Consider the following 15,967-nt stretch of genomic DNA (forward strand, 5'->3'; position numbering starts at 1 on the left):
CTTCAGCTCGGCAGCACAGAAGATCTATACCATCATCGCAAATACAAGATTAGCGTCACCAACTCAGTATCTGACCACGTCTTGTGTTCCTCAGTTATATCGTTGAATAATGGCCATAAAATTGTTTTCGCAGGAACGTTGTGATGTCACAGTGAAGTTGACCTTTTAAATATAAAATCATCATCACTTCATCATTTTATCCTATTAGACATTTGTGTCAAATTTGTCATAATTAGCGTAGGAATTCTTGAGTTATGGCCAAAAATGTGTTATGTGAGGTCACGGTGTTTGGCCACCAAATTCTAATCAGTTCAACCTTGAGTGGACATCTGTGCCAAATTTGCAGAATTTCCTTAAGGCGTTCCTGAAAATAGCGCGTTGACCGGGTGGGGGGGGTCGATGGGCGGACGGACAACCCGTCAAATATAATGCCTCCGGCCACGGCTGTCTCTGGCGCGGAGCCATAATAAAACCGTCTCAAGGGGATCAAATGACATTGCATCTGCACATTTAATTAACGACTGCAACTCTCGTCTGTGATTTACAAGCAATAAATACATCATCGATTAAAAAAAAAAAGTGTGAGATGAGTTGTTCATGATGATTGATTTATGACACAGACAGTATTGAACACAGACTGCACCATCTCTGATCAGGCTTGAAGCAGCAGTCGGAAACTAACCACGACTCTGCTGGAAATATGTTCTGCATTGCACACAAAGAAACTTTTAAGTAAAATCACTTCCTTTACCCTGTTTTTTTTTTTTGTCTCACTCTTCTTCATTTGCATGAGTGTTTGTGATTGGCTGCCGCACGCTCAGGGAGAGGGAGACACTGCCCTCTCCAGATTGGCCAAGGAGCAGAAAGGGGGCTGGTGCTGTGTGAACATTAATACAGCTTGGACCAGCACACTCGCATGCATCTGTTATCATCATCATCCCCTTCAACAGAACTACATCCAGCTCCATCACTGACATCTAAACAGTTTTCAGGATCCACAGGCAAAGGAGCAGAGATTCTTTCAAGCAGTGTTTTAGAGGGAAAAAAAGAGCAACAGAAACTCATCATGTCTTTTGAAGTGAAGGAGAAGACGGAGGTGCGTCTGGTGTTTTTGGGAGCAGCAGGAGTGGGGAAGACAGCCCTCATCCAACGCTTCCTCAAAGACACTTTTGAGCCCAAGCACCGGCGAACAGTGGAGGAGCTCCACAGGAAAGAGTACGAGGTGGCGGGTGTCAAAGTCACCATCAGCATCATGGACACCAGTGGCAGCTACTCCTTTCCTGCCATGCGGAAGCTCTCCATCCAGAGCAGCGATGCCTTTGCCCTGGTCTACGCCGTGGATGACCTACAATCCCTGGAGGCAATCAAGAGTCTGCGAGAGGAGATCCTGGAAGTCAAAGAGGACAAGTACACGCCTATTGTGGTGATAGGCAACAAGACAGACCGTCAAAACGAGCGCCAGGTGTCCAGCAAGGATGTGCTGTCCACGATGGAGCTGGACTGGAACCACAGCTTTGTGGAGTCCTCTGCCAAAGACAACGTCAACGTGCTGGAGGCTTTCAAAGAGCTGCTCCAGCAGGCCAACCTGCCCAGTCGGCTGAGTCCAGCGCTGTGCCGGAGACGGGAAACCTTCCCCAAGGAGAGCAACAAGCGACCTCCTCTGAACAAGACCAAGAGCTGCCTCGTCTCATAATGATGTGGAGCTGCTCGGAGGGCAACAACGGCTAGGGAGGTCGAGAGAAAACTGCCCAAAAGAGCCTGAAAGGGCTTTGTTGGTGGGGACGGACAGGCTGGAAAGCATGGCATCTATCCCCTCGACAACAATGGAGGCACAGAGATGCAAGAATGAGGATGGACCATGTAACCATGAAAACAGATACCACCTTAAAGTACTCATATTATGCTTTTTTGCTTTTCCCCTTTCCTGTATTGGGTTATATAATTTTTGTGTGCATGTTATAGGTTTCCAAAGTGAAAAAGCCCAAAGTCCACCCATATCCAACAGAAAATACTGTTCACAAACTGCTCCAAACAGCTCTACTGTAGTCCAGCCTTTGCTTCGTGACGAACGTGCGTCACTTTGTAACACACGTTATAATGCTCACCTAGCTGCTAGCGTGGCACTCCCTCATACTCTGCAACTGACTGGCTAGTAGTCCTTACTTAAGATGGAACAGATGTGAGATGTCTCACTCTGTAGCTAAAACAGAGAGCTCAACACACAGGTTGAAAAGAGGAGCTGCAGCAATGTGCAGTACAACAAATATATGGTGTTTTCTGAAAATTAAACCACATAACCCTATTTTGGTACAACCTCTAAATACAATTATGAACCTGAAAATTAGCATAATATGAGCACTTTAAAGACATGAAAGAATGTGGTTGAACAATTGTTTGTGTAACAGTGAAAAAAAAAAATAAAGAAACTGAAAATGTATCATAGGCTTTGTTTTCACTCAAATATATATGTGAGGTTTCATTTTTTAAGTTTGTGTGTTACTGGTGTTAAAAAAGTGCAATAACTCTAAAGTTACTGGTATTCATGCAAAAGTGCGTTTACCTAAGATAGCTTTACGAAGTGAATAACAGAAGAACAGCTTATATTTTTGATAGAAACACATCAAATATGTTGTGAATTATTGTGAAGCCTGTCCTGCAACTCTGAAATTTTGAAGTATATACTTAATGGTTTTTCTCTGTTTTTGTTTGACTAATAAAGTATTTTTTTTAATGGAAGTTTGCCTTGTTTTTGATATTCTTATTCAGTGCTCATTTCAAGATAAATAAAACAGCCTGCTTCCAGTCACATTGACGCTTATCTCATCCACTCTACACGTTAAGTTTGGAGGATATTTTTTCCTGATAGGACTCCCTTGACATGACAGAGCAGACAAAAAGGAGGTGTGTGTGAAAGGCATATAGACATTGTGAAGTTATTAAGGAATGTGTTGGAGTAAGTTTTCACAGCCCAAACTGAAATACAATGAAAGTAAAATTACATGGACAGTTTAGATCTAAGGACTTTAAAATAGTTTTGTACTGTCAATTGTATAACTGTAAGTAATTCTGTCATAGCATATGGAGGTATTAAATAGTTAAGTGGCATATTAAATGACTGGAATTCTACTCCAAGCCGCATTGTGTCGACAGAACTTCTTTTCTTGAGAACAGTGCCGGTCTGACCAGAAATGTAAGTTTTAAAAAAAGGAGATTAAAAAAAAAAGTGCTGTATCAGTTGATCATGTCTGTATTTAAAATGGTGTTGATTCCAATGTATAAAAAAATCCCTGGAAAGGGGCAATTATACTGAGTGGGTTATCCTGGTGAAATAAACTAAATTTTGGATTTATTGCGTTGGTCTAGCACACGCGCACACACACACACACACACACACACACACACACACTTCCATGATCTGTCTGTTCTGTGTTGTATTGCCCTCTGGTGGTCATTCTTACAAACAATGCAGCAATTAGATGAATGCTCTCTGTAGGTCAATATGAGGAAGCAGATCTTTTCAAACAATGTCAAATGAGATTATAAGTGAACGAAAAACCCTGTAAATGCCAAGCAACTTCCGTCTCCAATGAATGCTACAATACATTAAAATAACTTTAAGTAAAAAAATAAACAGGCTATGCAACTGCAGTAACTGACAGTCAAATTGGCTACTGAAAAAGCACTTGGATGTATACCTCATATTCATTTGTTATTGACATTCGATATTCTCTAAGAGCACTTCATCATGTGCCGATAACGTTTCTCGACTGTTAAAAAGCCACACAGTCCCAGAGAGGGAACGGAGAGAAAAAGGTATGCTTCCTCTTTCCAAAAATGTTCACATACAAGGTGTATTGTTTCCATAGAATCAGACAGGGAAGTGAACTGCGATTATCAGATCTCTGGTTCCTCTTTGTGTCCTGTTTAAACTCACTGCCGTCTTCAGCTGGTCCACAGCGGCACACAGATTGGCCTTTACGGCACACGGACGGACGTGGAGAGGCAGATCGTTCTTTTTAAAGTTCAGGTGCGAACTCAACTTTTTTTCATCCAGGTCGTAGTGAACAGACAGGCTTTAGGAAATGTAATCCATTCAAATAACTCTCACATGTACTGTAAATAAGAAACGTAGTCAACAAAGTAGGTTCAGAGAGGGACTGAAGCCAAATGTTTTTAATTTCTTCCATAAATGATGAGTGTTTCTGGGTTTGTCTGTGCTCCTAGACTTGGTCAAAGCTCCTTAGTGTTGTATAGATACCTGAGAAGTTTTGAAAAAGTACAGGATCTCCGACTGTGACTACATCAGGCGTTTTGGTTTACGACAAGATTTACTGTAGTACTGCACGTTCAAAGGTAGGCCTTCTCATACACCGATAGTTTTTTTTTCATTTTTGTATTACCTTTTAATCTGCTAATTACCATTTTAGCTATGTTCATTAATTATCTGTAGATATCAGTCGGCATGAAGATTGCAAAAAGGTTTGCAAATGTGCATTTGCAGACCACCAACGTCTATAATGTAACCAAGAAGCTAACTTTTCTGCACTGAAATGGAACATTGAAGTATGAAACTTTCTGAAATCCTAAATATTCCAATCATAATAAATATTTGAAAGAAATTAGATCATATTATACGGTACATCATATCCACTTAAGTGTGTAAAGATTTAAAATGTATGTTGTTTTCTGTCATGTTAATGCAAACTCTCTTTACAGAGATAATGGTTCAAGATACACTTTGAAGAAAAAGATCTCTATTCCAAACTAAAGCCTAATAAAATTTGACTTTACTGTAATAAAAGTAACAAACTGTCTAAGTCTTGTACCCATAAAGTCATTCACCAAAGCACAATAATATGGCTCCTTATTCAGTAGAGACAAGGCACAGCCAGAGGCAACCGTTTTATTTTCAAACACAATGACAAACGCCGTAGAGCTAGACAGAAGGGTGTTAGTGTCTGAATTATACTTATTCAACATCACAGACACGTCAGGGGAACAGCGAATACATAGAGAAGACATGATGAAAAACACTAACGACAGATCAAATTTGAGGCTGCCCAGCATCCGCATTTGATACGGACAACTTTGTGCCAACACAACACCAGCGTGTGAATCTAGCTCTCAAATAATCATTAATTAGCACATGAGGAGAAATACAGAATCCATAACAAAGCCAAATGGTAAAAAGTAAAAGGCGTACCATACTGCTGTAGGGAAGACAAGACTTTTTGTAAAACATGTGAAACAGGAACAAACCATCAAAAACACACGAACAGATATTGGCAAGCATTGGCTTATTAAGTAGATTTCCCTGAGCAAAAGGCTCAATCAGCATAGAAATAATACACTCATTTCCTCTCAAGCATCACTTTGAAATGTACTCAGAGCACAGAAAGGTGTGTATGTTCAAGTCTTTATGGGGAAATACCACGCAAACAAGACCACACTGGTGTTTCGCCAATTTACTAAAAAACACATTTTACACTACTGCTAGCCATTTTCCTTTTTTGTGCACACGTCCTATTTTCCAAGCAGCCATCGTTTTGACTTTACTACAAAAAAAAAAAAAAAACACTCAAGTAGCTCACCATAGTGAATTTTGTTGTTTTTAAAGTGATGCACCTAAAGCATAAATCAATTCAAATTCAATTCCACTTATCTTGTACATTAAAGTGCTGGTACACACACAGGTTTCAAGACTTTATCGTTGTCTGCTGTAAAGCACTAAAAACATGAGCCATACTGTCCAAAACTCTAAATTACAGGGGCAAAAATTAGCAAAAGAAGATTGAGAACTTGGCTGCTGCTTGGATTATTGTTGCTAACCCTCCAACAGGGAGAATCAGGTTTTCCACACATAGTTACAGTAGCACATAAGTCCACCACACAAGCAGCCTAACACTGTAAAGTGATAAAAAGGAAAACTAAGCAGGTGAAATAAAGGACTGAAACTGAAATAAAAAGAAAAACCACTGACTGCTTAGAAAAACACAAACAAAATACTTAAGGAAAACCTTTGCTCTGCTTGAAAAACTGCCAGTAATGTTTAGTAATCGTGGTTTGTAGATAATTGGCTACAACAAAGATGGTCCTTTTGGATTTTTATGGAATTGATGATCCATTCATTTCCACATACAGTATGTTGAGAAATGTATTGTGTCACATAGGACATTTTACTGAACTTCCAAACATTCCCACAAATGGTGCAAAAAAAGCTGCATACAAATATAGTTTTGGGCACCAATAAGCAAGAGCTTGTCCAGTGTTGTCTATGTGGTTGGAACCAACACATCCCATTACATGCGAAAACATCACAGTGATGAGCAGCCGTGACCATGAGGGCCAGCCAGTGTGAGTGTCTGGGAAATGGTTGATAAAACACAAAGTCCTGTTACTGGAGAAATATTTCTCTTCTCTTTTGCAGTTGAAGCTCAGTCATTAGATGTATGAGGAAGCTGGAATCGATCGGAAGGAGAGGCTTCAAAATCATGACTGAATGCATCAAAGGTGAAAGTCACTCGTTTGCTTTTCTCAACAAGAACAAGATGCATTATTAACTTAACCAAAGAAATACCTTCTTTTTTTTTTTTTACACCTTTTGATAAATAACATAGGGTAATTCTTACCATTTAAACTTCTTTCAATGAATTAGGATACATTTAATCCTGATGTACACAACACATGGCCATGTGTGGAACATGGCATTTGCATGTTTTTAAAGCTGAGGGAAAACGTGCACCTGCCTTCAGTCCCTATCACACCCAGCTCACCCTCTCGGACACCATTTAGTCGTCCACGGTGATGTTGCGGAACAAGTAGGCCATGGACTCTCCGTTATGGATGCGGCGGATGGCCTCAGCCAATATCATGCTGACATCCACAGTCTTGATTTTGGGACACTGTAGCTTCTGCACTTCATGGGGGACTGTGTTGGTCACCACCACCTGAGGGTAAGGAGGGGGATTGTTATTTTTTTTATTGATATCGATACTATTTATGAGACTTCTTAACGATCCCAGTCTTTATCGATACTTTTCTATTATTTGGTGGGAAGACGAGACGACAAACTCTTTATCTTAACAGAACTATTACTGCTTTAATTGCAAAACCTGTGAATCTGTGACTGTTTGATTTCTTCTGTCTCTGTCGCTGTCTTGGTTTTAACGAGCTGATTAAGCGGCCCACAGAGCGGTGCTCGCGGTAGCCAGTCCGACTATGTTTTGAATGATTTGCGGTGGGGAGGCTAGTCTTTACCTACTGTGGTCTTTACGCACACACTGTGCTCTTACATCGTTTTTCCGGTTGGCGCACGTATCAATTTTAAGACTTAACGTTATATGATCCACTAGTCTCGATAGCAGTATCGATAAGCTCGGACCTTATTGATTTTCGGGTTTTTGAGAAATTTGGAATCGGGTAGTTAATAGAACCGGGTCTCGAGACCCATCCCTCCCTGAGGGTCGAATAATCACAGAGACTGTGCTTAGACTTAAGGACACGGTTTCCATTCAAATTAAAAAGCAGTTTACCAGTGTAGTTTCTTGTCAGGTTGAACTCTCAGTGTCTACTTCTGCTCATGGCTTTTAAAATCAAAATCTGAGATTGCTAAAAAACTGATAATGGGAGGTAGTATTTTACATCTTTTTCATACAGCGAGTTCCAATTTACCAGATTTGACCTGGAACTCAAAACGTTGTCTGTAACTAGTATTTTCTGAACCCTGGATAGTTGGAAGTGAACATTTCCAGTTGTTCCAGTTCCAGCTAAATGCATGCCAACAAGTCAGTTGAAAATCATTTGATTAAGAGGAAGTATCATATTTTATATTGTGTTCATAACGAATAGATGAGAGCTAATAAAGTTCAGTATGGCATTTTCTTCTTCCCTTGTTATTTCTTTAGGTTCCTTGTTGATATTATACAGGTATGACACACAAGGTTGTCATTCAAACTCAATAATAACTTATGCTACACATAGAAAACAACACTTTTCGTTGTCCTCACCTCATCAATGGCGGATTCCTCGATGAGGCGTGGAGCATCAGCAGACAGTAAGCCATGTGTGGCCATGATATAAATCTTATAGGCTCCTCTCTCTTTCAGGATCTCAGCAGCTGCAACAAAGTCTCCCACATCATCTATAATGTCATCCTGGAAGAAGAAAGAAAAACACAATCCGTAACTAACACGATTGCCCTAATTACACCCCCGTCTCTTTCTCTTTGGTAATCTCTCTGTCATGGTGTCTCTGTTCAGTTGGCTGCCTTCACAGTATCATTGAGTAGCTTAGGATAACGGCAGGAACATATGAACGACTGCAATCGAGAATTGTGGAAAAACAAGAAATTCCAAAACATGAATTGACTCAATAAGGTCCGTTGTACAGAAATATTCGTTAGCCAACGTTCGCCACAATAAGCCACTGGTCATACCAGACCACATTAGGCTGTAGCAGCAACACCTCCTTGTTTACTGAATTGAGCATCTGTATGTTTTATTTCTTATGAATTAAATATAAGAGGTATAAATTATTTCTTCTTAAAAAAAAAAAGAGACAGTCTCAAAAAGCATGAATGGTTCAGGTTACATTTGTCCAAGTTGTATTTCTTATATCTAAGTTATTATCAAAAGGATGGCAGAACAGCTGGCAATGAAAGCTCCACCACATAGGCTAAAGAAAGTGCACTCCCAGCATCTTACCACAATGATGGCAATTCTCCCTCCCACGTCTCCGACTACAGTTATGGGAGGTTTCTCCTTGGCCATCATTACTGAAAAGGAAAGCAGAGCTCGTTACCTGTGAGACTACGTCGGAGGGGTTATGTGCACTGTACTGTATGTCACCTAATCGAAAATAAATCTCAGTAGATTGGGTAAAATGGGTTGAGAAAATGTTTAGTGATTTAGGCAAATCTTCACCCCAAATTATGGAGTTGTTATTGGATGATGTAAGTGATTTGTAGAAATTCCGTTAGAGCAATCTAACGCTGTAATAAACTTAAAAACGGCAATCAAAAGTTTAAAATTTTCCCCCCATTGTACCCCCCTACCCCTAAGAGATTAAACTGAAGTGCCAAACTTAGTACAGCACATGCCATGCAAGATCAAATGACAGGGTTTTCTGCCCAGGATACCCAATCAGAAGGCAACGTACAACTGCCTGGACACACACAACCTCAGGCCCAGCCTGTGGCAGGCATATGGTAGCAGTCTGCATATGAACTCATATGCACCAGACAGTCTTATTTCACACAGGACAACAGTGGTTGACAAGCACTGATGAGGGTTTCTTCATACACACTTGCCAAAGTTCTGGGGTCAGTCCTCAGTTGAACATCACTGCTGCCAGCGACTACTTTTACACGCACACAATAATTCGATTGCATCTCACATGCCAATCATAGGAGATGCGACAGCTGCGTCTTTTGAACCAATATCACACGACAAACAATATATATGAATTCATTATTCATATCTATGCAGCTTTATTTGTGGGTACTGTGGGTACTTCTGAGCCTGGCTTAATGCAGTCCTTTCCACCCACGGGCTGCGAGCAACAACAATTAATTTGCTTTGGACAAGCTGTAAACATTCTGGTGTCAATTTCAGTTGCTAAGATATATAAGATATAATCTTTTTCAATCTGCTAGAGGTGTATTAACTGTCACAACAAAGGTTAAATAGAAGCATTATAACATATTATGTGGAAGACAACATGAACATGATCTACCTTGTAACATACTTAATATGATATACAGTATGTGCGTAACCTTCAACTAAAATCAATTGCTATACACACAGCATGTTGTGAATTGAAAATAGACTGGGATTAGATTCCGTGGAATATATTTTAATAGCTACCTATTAAATACATGTTTGGACTAATTTGACAAAAACAGCTGCATACAAAGTATTGTGGTGCATGTAAATGTAGGGTATAAGGAAACAGTCAACTGGGAAACAATCCGCCAGCCAAGCCGATTGTGAAGGGAAAAGTATAAAGAAGCAGAGAGAGGAGCATGCCTTGCAGAACACCTTGCTGAATACTGAGAGTCCCACAGCATCAGAAACTTAGCAGTGTCACATTCAGACTGTTGTCACTATTAACCAAAAACAGCAAACGCCATGTTGTTAGCAGTACACACTTCTCAAAAGTATGTTGTTTTTACAGCTTGCTGAGATACTACAACAAGCTACCTGAGAAATGTTTGGTCAGATATCTTGAAATGATGCATTCACGCCTGCCCTAAAATATTATTGTCGATAAAATAACTTGTGGTATTATCACTGAAGTAGCAAACTAAAACTTTGAATTGACTTTAATTTAATGCTTAAATGTACCAACAATTCCATTCGTAACATTTTTTTTTATTAGATGTTAGGTTTCAAAAGCATGCTTTGTTGTTGTCATCACATGCAGTTATGACCAAAAGTTAATCAGGTTTTTAGGAGTTGCTTTAATATGGGTGCACCATGTGTTGATTGGCAAGATGAGTCCAGAAATTTAGGTAAACAAAGAAATAAAACAAAATAAAAATGTTTGGCATGGTTCTGGTTAGATTTATGGATTTCAAAATAAAATCAGAACACAACAAACCAAAGAGGAGTTTGGCCATCTTGTGGAACAACTGTCTGGAATCTTAGAAAGGTGCGGTAAACATGTGAGCTGCTTATTTCAAGTCAAACATGCCATGCAAATAGCATATAGTACAGAGCACACTGTAGCGGTTTGAAAAAGTGTTGTCAATGCAAACTGATTTGTGATTTTTTTTTTTTTTAAACAAACTCCCCTGTCAGAATCCAGACTGTATTTTCACAAGATGCAACACAAACCCTTTGTCTACACATGCACCAATTGAGAAGCCATTTGAAGTGGAATCATTTCATAGTCAGATGTAAGTTATGTTTACGGCCGTACTTGGGAGCTCTATGCCAGGGAACGGAGCTTGTTGTTTGCCTGCTATTACCAACAAATAAACACCACGTTAACACAAATGCACAAATATTTGACATGACAAACACATGATGCCAAGACTTGGAAAATCCTCTGGTTAGGTTGACAGAAATTTGAAATATTTCACAGCAACAAATCAGAAGCAATTTGTGAGTTATTGTTCCAAAGGAGGATTTTTGAAGTCAAGGGTGAGATAAAAACACAAGTAAGAATATAAATATTTTACTAAATAATAAAGCGAATACTGGATGCAAATACGTCGGAGTCATTTGCCAATGACACAAATCATTTGATATTTTCTGAGACTGAACATCGAAAAATGGCTTTACCAGGAATTAACACTGCAAATATGTTGAAAACTATATGCCTTAGTTACTTTAGTATCTCTCACCAAATATAAAAATAATAAAATGTGTAAATATAAAAGAAATAGGCATGGACTATGATGCTATGATTATTACGCATGTCACTATTTGTAAGTTAGGAGTTGCAGCTTGCGGAGGATGCAGCATGAGTACAAGTATTGTATCTGTGGAATTAAAACATGCACTGACACAGACAATTCATTTCTTTGGAGTATGGTTAATGGTATGAGTGAGAAACAGCAGAAACATCAGCTCGAAACAGGTTAGCACAAATAAGAGCTATATTGGGTTGTAGCAGAAATCATAAGAAATGTCTTGCTGAATTTGAACATGGTGGAATTTAACCGTAACAAACAACAGGGATATGTTTTCTGTACAGGTCAAATCTATCAAGTGCTGTCTAACCCTGAGAAACAATAAACGGGAATATGTTTTCTGCACAGGTAAAATCTGTCTAAAGGTTGGATCTACTAATCTGCAAAGAAAGCCAGCAAATAATCAACAGCAAAAATGGGTGTTCTTACAAGGAAGCTCCAGTCCTGTGTGTCCTGTGGTGTTGCGTACACATGGTGGGGAGTGTCTTCCATCAGCCATGTCGGACTCTGAACACTGAGCCTCGCCGTGAATCACAGCCAAACCCAAACGCAGGCGTTCCGCATAGGACTGAGCCCTGAATAAAAAAATTTTAAAAAAAGGAGAGAAAACATGTATGTGTATGTAATCATATTTAGTCACATACATTGCAATTCTATTAAAAAAAAAACATATATATGCTGAATAGTTCTGGTTTAATGTAATGTTTTTATATTAAGACCATTAAAATGTAATTTCATCATTAGCTAACAGAAGGGGAGAACGAGCAGAGGTGACATGGGTTCATTTTTATCCATCAGTTACCTTTTAGCTGCTGATGGGGACTTTGCCACAATGATGGCATTTCTGTAATCAGGAATCTGACAGGACGAAGAAGAACGGCTGTTAATGTTTATGACAAATTGATTGATTGATTTGGTTAATAGGTTGGGTTACCGGCGCCTATACCTAAACACGCACAGTAGACAATCGAATGGAATTATCACCTCTTCTTGGATAAACTGAATCAAGAAAGGGGAGGCACGCAAGTTGTCCACTGGGAAGCTGAAGAAGCCCTGGATCTCCTTCTGATGCAAGTCCATGGTGATGATGTGTGTTAATCCTTTGGGATAAAAGACAGATTAAGCATGGTCTTCCTCCCAATTAACACAGGTATTTCACTGTCAACAATTAGGTGCATTTTTCTGTGTGAATATGAAATTAAATCCCTGCATCACAACATCACTGGTGGCGAGGGATAAAGAGTCAGACACACAAACATTGAAGGTTGAGATTAACTTTGTTCTCTTTACCTGCTTTCGCCAACATTGAAGCTAACAACTTGCTCACTATTGAACCCCTCTTTCTCATCTTGCACTGTTTGCTGTAGGGGAAGTAAGGAATGACTCCAATGATGTTCTTAGCACAAGACGTCTTGAGGGCATAGGCCATGACCAGCAGCTCCATGATGGCTGTGTTGACATCTCTGGTTGCATAAAAAATAAAAAAAAGGACATGTTAACTTGAGCTAGTGATGATCCTAGAAACTGTAAAAAGATCTCACTTGCACGTGGTGATTGGTGCAGAACTCGGATATTAAACTCACCGCGGTATGGTTTGAATGATGAAGATAGTTTGCCCACGAACTGATTCTTTCACATCCACTCTAGTTTCTAATGCGTTGGGAAAAAAATGAGGACATTGCCATTTATGTTGAGCTTGGTGGCAGCTGAGTGTTCAGCAGTTCATTTCAATGCTTTATAAAACCTGATAAGATGATTACATTTCATAACCCCAAAAATATAGTGAAGTACAATTAAAGTAACCTAACCACATTTTGAATGATGCAGTCTAGGCTTTACAATGCACATCTAAATTATATGGGCCGGTACCTTGTTTAAAAATGGCCATGGGAATTTCCCTGATGCTTAAGCTCCATCTCCAAAACAACTATACATTGTTTTTTTTATATAAAATTTCCATCTCAAACTCAAACATTCAATAGTCCCAGGACAACAACATAGCAGTGAATGCCCATTTCCACCAATGTCATGAAAAAAACAGATCCTGTAAGTCATAATGATAAACTTTCTCAAAATAATGAGTTAGTATCTCAAAAATAATGAGAAACTTTCTCAAAAGTAATGTCATTATTTTGAGAAACTAAGACGTTATTTTGAGAAAGTATCTCACAATGACTTAACGTTACAGGATCTTTTTTTCATCACATTGGTGGAAATGGGCTCCCACTTCTGGATACTTGGCTCTTGGAATTATGATCCAAGGCACAACAGTAAGGTGTTTTGTTTTCAAGAGTAACGTAAGCCAGATGAATACCTGAAGCTAGAATTGACAGTCCCCTTTGTTGGTAACGTTAACTTTAATCATTTCCCCCACAAAGTCATTACATTCATCTCACCTCTGTTAGATTCCTGAAAGACCACCGACTTCCCCAGTTCAACTCCCAGCCGCCTGTAAAACAAGAGCACCAAAGTAACGAATCGTGAGAGTTAATGACCACACAAACACGAGACATTCAGCACATCAATTCATTCATGCCCAGGCAGACTCTCGTTGGCAAAAACAGGTCCAACAACTGCTCTACAACAGTAACTAGCTAGCAGACAGTAGAAGAAAATGTCAGGAATGCTCCATTGTGCTTACTCTGTTATCTTCTTGGCCAATTCTGTGCATGCTACGGAGGAGTTTGCCGAAAAGACGCGATAACCACTTTTAGCAATATTCATTCTGGCACTGCTGGTGGTTTAATTCACAAACACAGACAGCAGCAGCACCTTTTATCAACTGGCCACCGCGTTTGTTTTAGATGTTCTTCTTATGACGTTGTCGTTAGCTAGCTCGTTACCAACCGCACACTAGCCTGCTAGCTGAGCTAATTACACGAAATTATCTTCAGCGTGCGACATAAATTTAGCTACAGCATAGATACAAAACAAAAATTAATTAGTGTCTTTATTCTACTTATTTGTTCAATTGTTCCCGGACATAAACGGCTGATACCCGTTAATTAAAACTGCTGTTAGCCTAACAACTGTCGTCACTTAGAACTACGGAATCCCCTTTGGGTCAATTTTGCCAGCTACGCTTTGCGGAATATGCTGTATATTTTGTTTGAGAAAGTCATGTAATGATTTGCTCACAGCCTAATATATAGGCTGACGTCATCTTAATTATATCATCATAGATTCATGGATTAATAATATTTTAGATTACAGTGATTTAATGAGATAAAACCAGGCAGATAATCATTAGGTAATTATACAAAATGAAGTTGTTTACATGAGTTTTGCTTTTAGCTTTCGATAGATACTCAGATAATTCATTATTGACTTTTTCTATAAAAAATGTACATAAACTCAAATATTGCATTTCTGAAAGCACCTGAAAAGCAGTAGCCTATTACTCCAACTGTCCACTAGATGTCACTACTCATTAGCCCTGGATCTAAAGAGCAGAGTTATGTCTTTGGCTGTAACATAATGAGATCATGAGATCTTTGTTTTTTCTAAGTAGAGTGGGTCAAAGGTATAACATTATTCATATGAACTAGTCATAATTTGCCAGTGTGGGTGCAGACAATGGAAATGATTACAAAGCATTACAAAAATCTATCTAAGTTCATTCGATCTACAATCATTGACCAAGTCTCCTTGTTTGTCTGATCCACAACAACCTAATCTAACCATAACTGTCTGATCCGAGACCAGCCAGTTGGATAATACACCTGTGCAGTGAGAAGCTTAATACATGAACTCTGATCTAGTTTTTGAGTGCATGAGATGGACTTGAATAATATTCACCTTTAACCAACGTTAGAATATTTACAATGTGATTAGCTGGTATAATGTAACTCTGCTGTTAGGGAAGGTGATACATCTGCTTGTAATAGATACTTGTAATAATATTTGAATCACAGCAATCCCAGAAATTAAGCACAGTTTTTTTTCACCAACTTGATTCTAAATGTTATTCTCTCAAGGACTTAGTCAATGTTTAACCTGGGTCCGTATGTTGTTGGCACCTACTGTACATTGTACCTCCCCAGTCAGGCAGTAAATATCACCCTAATCACAGCTTTTGTTACAATATCTGATATCTTTAGGCTCCCCATGTTTGTGCTCCTTTGAAAGTAAACTCACAGATGCCTGGCTAATTGGCCCTGTTCGCCCTGCCCACCGTGAAACATGAATAAGAACATTCTCAAGTTGTTCAGCTGTGACAACACCCAAGACTTTCCACTGATAACCCCTGCCACAACAAAGGTGGAAAATTGCGAAAGCTATGTTGCTCTCGTGGTGTGTGTGCATATAATGAAAGCAGTGAAGTAGTGAAAAATGGACATGAAAACACACTCATATATATGGTATCTTGTCAGAAGCACAGAACAAACCCAGAATGAATACACACCTGTCCTATTACTGATGGACATCATGCTGTTTAATTTTGTGGTCCTACATTTATTTCGACAGGGTTTTGTGAAAAATTCAATATTACAGGCTGGATAGTTTATTTTATTTTAACATCCTAATCTTACATTGCATCCATGGTGCATC

General features: G+C 39.2%; 2 protein-coding genes and 1 long non-coding RNA gene across 6 annotated transcripts; 2 read left to right on the top strand and 1 right to left on the bottom strand.

Moving 5' to 3' along the window:
* Positions 1–885: 885 nt before the first annotated feature.
* On the top strand, positions 886–2,736 carry LOC144530408 (ras-related protein Rap-2a-like). Its single transcript, XM_078269973.1, has one exon. It carries the CDS (start codon positions 917–919, stop codon positions 1,691–1,693), a length of 777 nt encoding a protein of 258 aa, XP_078126099.1. The 5' UTR covers positions 886–916; the 3' UTR covers positions 1,694–2,736.
* Positions 2,737–3,921: 1,185 nt separating this feature from the next.
* On the top strand, positions 3,922–12,099 carry LOC144529601 (uncharacterized). Of its 3 annotated transcripts, none has more exons than XR_013503028.1 (4): positions 3,922–4,027; positions 6,428–6,953; positions 8,106–8,227; positions 11,765–12,099. It is a non-coding gene; the product is annotated as an uncharacterized LOC144529601 (long non-coding RNA). The 3 variants fall into 3 exon arrangements; XR_013503027.1 differs by lacking the exon at positions 11,765–12,099 and having other exon boundaries at positions 3,923–4,027; positions 6,428–6,510; positions 6,656–6,953; positions 8,106–10,543; XR_013503026.1 differs by lacking the exon at positions 11,765–12,099 and having other exon boundaries at positions 3,923–4,027; positions 8,106–10,543.
* On the bottom strand, positions 4,890–14,472 carry LOC144529599 (phosphoribosyl pyrophosphate synthase-associated protein 1). Of its 2 annotated transcripts, XM_078268765.1 has the most exons (11): positions 14,058–14,472; positions 13,813–13,865; positions 13,000–13,066; positions 12,707–12,879; positions 12,401–12,516; positions 12,219–12,274; positions 11,846–11,991; positions 10,921–10,962; positions 8,703–8,773; positions 8,007–8,153; positions 4,890–6,947 (listed from the first exon to the last, which is right to left on the bottom strand). In XM_078268765.1, the coding sequence occupies exons 1-11, from the start codon at positions 14,138–14,140 to the stop codon at positions 6,789–6,791; spliced, it is 1,113 nt and encodes a 370-aa protein (XP_078124891.1). In that variant the 5' UTR covers positions 14,141–14,472; the 3' UTR covers positions 4,890–6,788. The 2 variants fall into 2 exon arrangements, with proteins under 2 accessions (XP_078124891.1, XP_078124892.1); XM_078268766.1 differs by lacking the exon at positions 10,921–10,962.
* Between the last annotated feature and the right edge of the window lie 1,495 nt (positions 14,473–15,967).

The sequence above is a fragment of the Sander vitreus genome, chromosome 15 (assembly GCF_031162955.1).
Source record: "Sander vitreus isolate 19-12246 chromosome 15, sanVit1, whole genome shotgun sequence".
Taxonomy (NCBI): Eukaryota; Metazoa; Chordata; class Actinopteri; order Perciformes; family Percidae; genus Sander; species Sander vitreus.